The sequence below is a fragment of the Protomyctophum bolini genome, assembly GCF_963924005.1.
Source record: "Protomyctophum bolini genome assembly, chromosome: 2".
NCBI classification, from domain to species: Eukaryota; Metazoa; Chordata; class Actinopteri; order Myctophiformes; family Myctophidae; genus Protomyctophum; species Protomyctophum bolini.
Genome location: NC_137863.1, coordinates 39,089,771 through 39,100,174, shown reverse-complemented (window position 1 = coordinate 39,100,174; position 10,404 = coordinate 39,089,771). Strand labels below are relative to the sequence as shown.

At 45.1% G+C, this 10,404-nt stretch overlaps 1 protein-coding gene across 3 annotated transcripts in view; it reads right to left on the bottom strand.

The window, feature by feature from the left end:
- Window positions 1-10,404, bottom strand: part of gli1 (GLI family zinc finger 1) — a 78,745-nt gene that overhangs the window by 20,603 nt on the left and 47,738 nt on the right. For all 3 annotated transcript variants that reach the window (XM_080782531.1, XM_080782530.1, XM_080782532.1), the window contains one exon: window positions 3,967-4,077. In XM_080782531.1, the coding sequence (XP_080638657.1) occupies window positions 3,967-4,037 (71 nt within the window). In that variant the 5' untranslated portion in view covers window positions 4,038-4,077. The remainder of the gene's footprint in view (window positions 1-3,966; window positions 4,078-10,404) is intronic.

The following is a 10,404-nucleotide window of genomic DNA, read 5'->3' as shown; positions in this document are numbered from 1 at the left end:
TTGACACCGTGAACCACTCCATACTGGTTAACAAGCTTAAAGCTATTGGTTTTGATAGCACATCAGTGAGCTGGATGCAATCCTACCTGGAGGGGAGAGAACAGATGGTGGAAGTGAACGGAACACTGTCCCCCCCCCTCCCAGTGAGCTGTGGCGTCCCACAAGGAAGCATACTAGGGCCTTTACTGTTCCTAATATATGTAAACGACATGACTTCAGCTTGTGACTGCAACTTGTTCCTGTTCGCAGACGACTCAGCACTGCTGGTCTCGGACAGGAACAAACTGCAGGTTGAAAAGACCCTCAGCTCTGAACTCGGTAGAATCTGCACCTGGCTCGCTGATAACAAACTATCCTTACACCTGGGAAAAACTGAATCCATTCTCTTCGGATCAAATAGTAATCTCAAAAAGGCAGATGGCTTCTTGGTTAGAGTTGGTGATGATATTATCACACGGAAGGATCAAATTACCTACCTAGGTTCCATCCTGGAGGCCAATCTTTCCGGTGATAAGATGGCCACCAACGTAATCAAAAAAGTCAATCAAAGAACAAGATTCCTCTACAGGATCTCCTCACTGGTCGACAAAAACACCTTGAAGACCTTAACAGGAGCCCTTGTACAAGGTTTCTTTGACTATGCATCCACCTCCTGGTACCACAGCACCTCAAAGGCCCTTAAAACAAGGCTCCAGACCTCCCAAAACAAACTGGTCAGGCTCCTACTTGGCCTCACCCCCCGAACCCACCTCACCCCTGCCCACTTTGACAGGCTGGGATGGCTTAGGGTCGACGACAGAGTACAGCATCTTGCAATGGGTCTGGTCCACAAGATTAGATACACCACCAAGATACCCATGTACCTGTCTAAATACTTCCTTAATGTAAACGAAGTCCACACCCACAACACCAGAGGGAGTGCAACAAACCATGTACAACCCAGATTCGGCACAAACAAGGGACTAAATTCTTTTCGCTCCTATGCGACCAAAATGTGGAACGCCCTACCAACAGTCATTAAGACATGTGAATCCCTTGGCTCCTTCAAAACTGCTCTCAAAGGGCACCTACGGATGGCTGCAATTCGAAACTGGCCTCTGTAAAAGCTGAATTTGTATCTGGATTGTACTATGTTTTTGTATGGACGTGGTGTTGGGTGCCTGCACATATGCACACATGGCATCAACGCATGGTGTTGTGTGCAGGCGCCCTACACTCTGTCTTTGTACTATGGATTGTACTATGTTTTTGTATGGACGTGGTGTTGGGTGCCTGCACATATGCACACATGGCATCAACGCATGGTGTTGTGTGCAGGCGCCCTACACTCTGTCTTTCGTTTTCTTTTCTTTTATCCCCCTGTTCCCCTCACTGTATATATACTTTTTTTCCCTTTTCGCTTCCTATATGATGAATTCCTGTTCTGTTCTTTAACTACATAGAAGTGTCTATTTGTTTGTCTCTAAATGTTTTGATGAATTGAACAATGTGGACCCTGTTGTAAACAAGTGTAAGGCTTAATTGGGTCGTCCACTCACAGTTAACAGTCTTTGTATTGAGTTTGTGCTTGAAATGTACTGTAATTCTGCAAACTGTTAATAAAGATTTCAATCAATCAAACATAACTGCGAGCTTCAAGCCTTATGCGCTGTGATGTCTTCTATTCACCACTAGATGGTGCATTCGCCTCACTCTGGTGCTCATTGTGGACCCTTACTGGTCTGGGTTTTCCCCTCAGAGGGGAAGCCTCATTGGGACTTAAAGGGGAAGCCTCATTGGAACTTAAAGGGGAAGCCTCATTGGAACTTTAGCCTCATTGGAACTTTCCAGTGTTCTCATGAATATCAATGTGTCGCCCTGACCTTTCCTGTGTCTTGATGGCTACTTCAAAACATTTCTCTGATTCCCCCCCTCCCCCCCACACACACACACACACAACAGACTTCATTCTCCACATTCAAATGAACAACTTTAGTTGATCGACCGCATTGCTCACAGAAAAATAGCAGATTTTTCAATTACAAAAAAAAAAACGTTATTTTCAGTTGAAATTGATTTTGGCCAGCGAGCGACACGGCCATGCAAAGAAGTATAAGTCAGGCTTAAGTATTCCTTTCAGTTCTCCCACAACGTGTATTGCACACAGGAGCTTAATCTGTCCGCTCTAATCCACTATGTCCGTTCCCCTCTTCTTCACCTCCCTCCCTCCCTCTTTCACTCCGCTATATACTCTACCTCTCTCACTCTCGCTTTCTTTCTTTTCTCCCATTCATCCCTCCGGCTCTACTTCTCTTCTTCTTTTCTCACTTCTCTCTCTCTCTCTCTCTCTCTCTCTCTCTCTCTCTCTCTCTCTCTCTCTCTCTCTCTCTCTCTCTGCATCCCGCACCCTCTGTCATTTTAGTTTCATCATGCTATCTTTCCTCTCTCCCTTTCTCTGCCCTGCCCACCCACCTTTCACTCCTGCACTCTCTCTCTCTCTCCCTCTGTCTCTCTCTGTTCTCTCTCTCTCTCTCTCTCTCTCTCTCTCTCTCTCTCTCTCTCTCTCTCTCTCTGCGTAACCTGAGCATAGAGTGAGGCAGTCATGCAGAGCGCAGCAGGGCCTGGTCAGCCTGTAATTAGCAGCTGTCAGAGAGAGAGAGAGAGAGAGAGAGAGAGAGAGGCCGAGTCCACCCTGCAACCTGGGTGGCATTAGGAGGGAGGTATTGGAGAAGGTGGGGAGGGGGCAGGAGAGAGAGAGAGAGGGGGGGGGGGGCTGAGCCAGAGCTATCTCCACAACAATTGCCGCAAGACCTGGCCTTTTGCACCCAGGGAATGCCGCTCGCTGTGTGCGAGTAAAAATAAAAAAGGTTGAAGCCTCTGAAACTAAATAACGGCCCTGCTTCCTCATGAGTGACCACAGTGATGTTGGGCTTCGTGTTTAGACCAAAGAGGGGGGAAAAAGAAGGAGTTAGTGGTTTAGAGGAGTGGGACGTTCACATGTTGTGGCCGTAACGTGGTAAGATTAGAGAGCTGAGATAGTTGCGGCTTTGGACAACATGTTAAGAACTTCAATAGTATATATAATGCACAGCAGCCATTTTGGAAAGAACTCTTCGTACTTCCGGAGCCGGGTGTTACAGATGATTCGGTAACACCATTTAGTGTACAGTGGTTCTCATCTTCTCAAATGTTCAAATGTGTACAGTGGTTCCCCCATAACTCTGAGAGTGTACAAATAAAACCAAATTGACTATTGTGGGTCCATTTGGTTCTATTGTTTTTACACACCCGTATCCTTTGGCCCCTTTACCACCAAATTAACTTTGTTTCTAGAACTGGTTCCGTTCTTTATTTTTATTTTTTTATGATGGTTTATTTCATATCTGCATCTTCCAACCTGAATAGTGACACGGCCACTTTGGTTCCCACTTCAGGGCAAGAAGTATTTTTGGTTTCCAGTTCCAAACCAACCTTTAGGGATATGAACCAATTCATTTTGTTCCAAATTAGGCGGGAGAAAAGTCACCCTGACTTTGTTTGACCAGAATGGAACAGAGCCTTTCTAGTTAGTATCATCAACGTTAGTAACACCTGTGAAGGAAGTAGGGAAGTGGCCCGGAAGTATAGGAAGAGTTATGCTGTGTGCATTATATTAAACGTTATATTAACCCTTTTGGTGTTTTAACTAAGCATTATGTAATACTTTAGCTATTGAAACATCTACAAGCTCATAGCGCGCCACCGAGTGGCGTGCTACGAGCTTGTAGGTCTGCTAATTTTGAAAAATCGTGAAAATGCGTCAGGCCTAAATGGGTTAAAAGCTAGACAGTATCAGTCGCCTGGGCCCCCAGGTTGGCAGAGGAAGTGTAGCGCCCAGGATTACATTAGATAATTGACACTGGGTGAAATTGTGGGTTAATAATTATAGGAACAACAAACAAACAAAAAAGCTATACAGTAAAAGAATGGTGCATATTGTTGTCTTACCCTCTGGAGGGCTGGCTGGTTGAGGATTCATAGTGATACAGCCCCTGGTGTGGCTGCATGTCCACTGGCATCGGAGCTCCCAGATCTGTAGGCCGGCTGCTCCCTCACACCCTGGAGATGACAAGAGCAGGGTTAGGATGATGACAGGGGGAAGGAAAACATATAAATAATGAAGTAAAGCAAAGCAAAACAAAGCACTTCAGGGGTAGAATGTGCTCATGTCCTATATGCTCCATTGTACCACACACACACACACACACACACACACACACACACACACACACACACACACACACACACACACACACACATGAACACGGCTGGGCTGAGGAGGAGTGGAAGAAGCAGTCCAAACAAAACCAAACTTAAAAACTACTCCACAATGCCGGGCGGAGGTATACACGCAGAGAGACGAGAGTAAACACGGTTAGGTAAAAGGTTAGGACGGCACCGATGATAACGGACCAAGCTAAGACAAATGAGTCAAAACGGAATATAATTCTCAACCAACCAGCTCCACACTTTCACACTGTTACACGACGCAGTGTAACATTGTAGTAATAATAATAATACAAACTGAGTTCAATTGAAACTCTGGGTTTTGGTGTGCAGACTAGAGGAGGTGGGCAGGGGTTGAAGACAAACACAGACCAAACTAAATGAAACCACTGAGGGACAAAATGAACACTGATAGACTACACTGTTTGGGGAAAGTGGCTGGAAATCCCAGGGGCTGTTCTGACACCATAAAAGCAGTGCAACCCACATAAAGAACCCGTTCTTGCAAGGTAATTGAGGGCGAACCCAATTACAGGTATGTTGATATGCTAAATGTAGTGTGACGCTCAGATGCGTTGTGGTTAAAACAAAAACGATATACCCCGCAACTGGATTAGAGGATTTAGGATTAGAGGTTATAGTTTGTCTCATTAACAGTGAGTTAGCATTAGCATCTTTGACCACTTTTTCGTCCCTATTTTGGGCATGTCATTATTTATGTAGGCAAACATTTTCAACAATTTTCAAAAAAGTTTGCGTTGGAGCATATAGTATAAAACCAGGTAAGAATCCAAAGAGATTCTGAAATCAAAACGCGTTCCAAACATCAGATTCAGTTGGAGGCACTTTGTATGCGTATGACGTGGCTGGGTGGGACAAGTATAGTCCATAAACAAACAGCAGAGGCTTGACTCCTTCTGTCGGCCCACCCATAGATAGAAATGTAAGCATCCATTGCTCTGTTTGGATAATTGTGTCAGCTGCATGGCATCCATTATCATTACGTATACATTATGGACTGTCCAGGAGTACAGACACCAAACGTGTGTGAGATAACATTCACAGTCCTGTTTTCTCAATTTGGTGTGAAGATATCACATACACATATTGTCTGCTTTAGACAATAACTGTCAGCTCTGGATTCTGGGCCATGGCACAGGAAAACCCGTCATATTTCATGCAATTTGACGGTTGAACATTCCCTTGACAAATGTTTGATCCTGGTACCAGGTCAGAATGTGTTGAATGTATGCTCTTTGGCACATAAACTAAATAATAGTTTATGTGCAGTACATGCATGTAAATCAGGTCACCCAGCAAATGTATAAGTCCGATTTGAACAGGGGTCTTTGTGAGTATGTGCCGAGCCCCTGGGAAACCCCCCATATACACCCCATACAATATCTTTCTATTTACAACATTCTCTGTAGCCTCAGGTCACCAAAATAGCGTATAGCACTTGGTCACCTTCCAAAACTAGCGATGGTTGACTCCTTTTATTTTGACTCGAGTGGGTGGGAAATCCCGTTCATAGACTGTAACGGTAGCCACGCCCCTCAGAACATGCGCGACTTTATGGTAATTTATTTTATACATGGGACCATAATTTTCCAAAAAGAATATTATGACATTAGAAATGAGACTTTAAACTAGTGACTGGAAGCAAAAAGTATTCATGACCATGTTTATTAAGGTAATACAGTCTAGGTGAAGTTGGGCCAAAATACATGGACTTCTATGGGGCTATGCGTTTTTTTGAGCCCAATGACAGCGCCACAACAGGCCATTATATGAACTTTCATTTCCTTAGTGGCTTCACATAATATCTGTCTGACTGCCCCCCTGGTTTGTACACACATTTTGTACAATTCTTGTACGCACTAAAATGCGTGCGAACCAGTGGTGTGGGTTACTGGGGCCGGCCCGACGCGGGTCATATGGCGGTGTTGTTGACGCGCCCTGACATGCTCCCACAGATTAGACAGAGGCCCTGTGGCACAAACAGTGGGCTTGGCGGTAATCTCTTTTTTTCTAAACAGTACCCCCATATATATACCCATGAACCTCACACAGAGCGTGCCTGCAGCCCACTCCGACCTCAGATGGAGTTCAGCAGGTTAGAGTTTATATAGGCTATACTGTATATGCACATACTGTATAGCTAATATTACAGAGAGAAGCAACCGCATTGTAGTTGTCAAAAACGTCAAATTGTATACTCCGCCGCACGACTCGATGCAATGCTTTGTGAACTTGGAGGTCGCTTATTTTTGCCACGAGACACCGTGGCAAAAATAACGTAAGGTATTTCACAGGTATTTTGGAGTAAATGTGTGACTGTGTGTGTGTGTGGGGGGGGCAGGCTGCGTGTGTCCTTGCGTGCGTGTGTGTGTTTGTGTGCACTAAAATAATATAATAATTCTAGCTGAGAGTTCTTGCACCTGCCCATTACATTCTACCACATCAGTGCAGGTACTAATAGGCAGAACTGTGTATAGAAAGGTACAGTAATTATGGACAAATGATTAGTGCACACACTCAGACACACACACACACACACACACACACACACACACACACACACACGCACACACACGCACACACACACACACACACACACACACACACACACACAGTCATCCACAGTGATGAGGAGGAAGAGATTGTGGTAAAAAAAATATTTGTAATTTAAGAAAAATAAAAGTGCATGCATGAACCTTCTGCCCTGGTCCCAGAATCAAACATTTGATGAAGAAACAGTATAGGCTGTCAAATACATAAACTGTTACACCGTGGCCAAAAGTCCAGTGGTTTCAGTCAAATGTATGTGAGCTGGAGAGTGTTGTGGATAAGGGTCCAAACACTCTACTCTAAATGGATTATTGTCGCATCTTTGATGTATTGACAAACTAAAGTGAATATCTAACTATCTATTGTTTTCACGGTGTGGCAGGTTGCAATGCAGTCTATGAGAGGGTCTGTTACTGCGTGCATGTGTGCGCAGAGCTGTTTAATACTTTGTTGGAAACATATGAACTTGCATTGTGTTCTCTCTAGTTTGTTGCTCTTTTGGGTCACGGGCTAAAGCGTTTGGGAACCACTGGTGTATAGATGAAAGCGCCGCGACACTGGCGGGCGGGGCGGCAGTACTGTGGAACAGGTTGCTGGTGGGCCTGTTATGTCGTATAGCAGCAAGTGTTAAAAGGGCAGCAGGGACCTATTTAAGCCCACAAGTCTCTGGGGGGGATTTGGTGGTCCTCTGCGGAGGAGGAGGGCAGCTAAGTGACGCGGGGCGTTCCAGGATAATTGCGCATATTCAGCAACACGCGGCTCAGATGTGTGCATGATAATTAGCAGGAAGTGCTAAATAGAGATCTCTCTGGACGCCTCAGCTGTCCAGAACTAATAAATACCGAGAGGGAGGGGTGGGGGGGGTCCCCCCAGACACCCTGACACACACACACACACACACACACACGCACCCCCCCCCCCCCCCCCCCCCCCCCACACACACACACACGCGTGCGTGCTGACACCTGTCAGTCTCGCCAGGGGGTAGCACAAGAATCCACTGACCACCAAGTCGGCAGACCATGCACGCGTTTGTGTGCGTGTGCGTGTGTGTGTGTGTGTGTGTGTGTGTGTGTGTATGTGCGCGTGTGTGTGAGTGTGTGTGTGAGGTTGTGTGTGTGTGCGTGTGTGTGTGTGTGTGTGTGTGTCTGTGTGTGTGCGCGTGTGTGTGCATTTGTGTGCGTGTGTGTGTGTGTCTGTGTGAGGTTGTGTGAAAGGGCGAATGTGAATAAAGAAGGACTGTATGTACGCAGTGGCAGGTGTGTATGTGTTTGGTGGAGTGCAGGAAAGAGTTTGTGAGACAAGTGTGTTTGTGTTGGGGTGCGTGCGTGCGTGCGTGCGTGCGTGCGTGCGTGCGTGCGTGCGTGCGTGCGTGCGTGCGTGCTGACACACATTATAGTGACTTGATCACTCATCTACACTCACACATAATTGTGACGGTATCCTTATTAAATGCCTTGAAAGTTGAAATTGCGAAGTTGGAGAGTAACTTCAGAGATTCAAAGTAAACACTCATGTGTGTTTCCTTGTTGTGTACTGTGTGTGTCTGCGCGAATGAGAGTGTGTGTGCACATGTGTGTGTGTGTGTGTGCATACTTACGTGCGTGCGTTTGCGTGCACATGCCCGTGGTGCTGACACAGGTGTGGTAGTATCCTGCTCTGTCCTGCTATTTCGGGGCCAAACATTGTGAGAAGCAGCCAGCGTGTGAGGGAGTGACTTCACTCTTCAATGTAATTTTGTGGTGCTGGGCACTGGCTGGGTAGAAGGATGGGGCTGCACTAGCAGAGTATTTAAAACCCCAAGAGCCATAAATCACACCACTAACTAAACACGTTTAGCCCTCCTAGGGCAGGAACCAAAGGAGCTGAGGATGAGAGGACAGGATGTCCAGACACTCTCTCTGTCTCTACACACAACCCGTTTCCCCCGTTCAAATATACGTCTCGCTAACCGTAGACACCAAAACCCAGACCCTGATACAAATAGACCTAATTCAGAACATTTACATTACCCAGCCCACACAGTATCAAAACTAATCCACTTTGACCCCTCACCCCTCAAGATCATGACCCTAATGCTTCGGTTATATTTTGACGTACGGGAAATAGCCAATCTACAAGCTCATAATGGGTTGCGGTGCGAGGCACAGTGAGCTTGTAGATCAGCTGTTTGCACAAGCCCACAATCTGAGCGACGCCGAAGCATAGCCCCCCCCCCTGCAACAGCTGTAGCTTACTTGTCTGTTAGATTTTATTTGATTTTATTTGATAAATTCTAGATGCAAGCACCAACATCAAAGTGCATAGCACAATGAAAAGATCAGGTTAGCGAAACATTTAAAATGATGTTATCTTTAAATTACACTGTCATTTCTACGTATGTTCTTTGACCTTGGTTAAATGTACGGCTGGCCGATATGGACCTTTTCACTGTGACTATAAAATGATATTGAGACCATAATAAAAGTCCAGCTACAAGCTCACAACATGTCACGATGCCACACTTACGCCAATTAGAGATATCGATATATCAGATAATGCTATATTGCTCACCCCCAGTTAAACGTCTCACTCCATTCATGTGAAAGGCTGAATAAATAAACTGTGAATTAACAGGAAAGTAGGCTCACAGCTACTGCATCTCTCCACATGTAGACATAAACCATTCATTTAGTCAGCCAGTCAGTCAGCCAGTCAGCCAGTCAGCCAGCCAGTCAGCCAGTCAGCCAGTGAGTCAGCCAGTCAGTCCGTCAGTGAAGTGATACAGGAAATAGTGGAATGAAAACCAGGAAAGCATCTAGTATGAACATGAAAGTGTGGGGCGTGAAATTGAAACATCTTCCTTACTAACATCACAAGATCCGCGCACGCCTTGTAAACAAGAATTTATAAGACGAGGCATGGAAAACCCTCCGACACCACCGCCACCCATTAAAACATACACCCCACCATATCCTGTTGCTGACTACTGAATAGTACTAGCCATAGGCATGGCCTGTAAAATGTCTGTTATTACTATTATTACAACACCCCACACATACACACACTTAAATGACAGGGTTTCGAATGAACTCTTCCGACTAATGCTCACTTAGGGACACTGCAGAGAGGCCCCGCGCCTCGCCGACCGAATTAGCAAAGTATCAAGTTGTAAAAGCAAATCCTGATTTATGCATCTGCACCAAAGTGTAGGGCAACGTGTACGTACATTCAACAACAAAATATCTATTTTCAATGGCGCACTTGAGTAAATTCTCTGTACTTTACCTAACAAATACATATTTTGACTCTAGGAAGGAAAAAAAGAACATTATGAATTAACCTCTATTAAATATAGTGAAAATAGAAGATCTAAAAAGTTGTGAGAATCTTTTTGAAAATGTCTTTCTTTTTTCTTTTCACCAGCATTCTATCATGAGCACCCAATTATATGAAAATGGGTGAAGTCATCCTGTAAGCAAGCACACATTTGACGGAGCAACTTTCACTTATAATTGAGTAATATTTGACCAGGAGTATGTCTACTTTGACTCAATTACTGCTACTTTAGTACAGCGGCAATCACAAAGCATGTGTGTCTTTTCTACA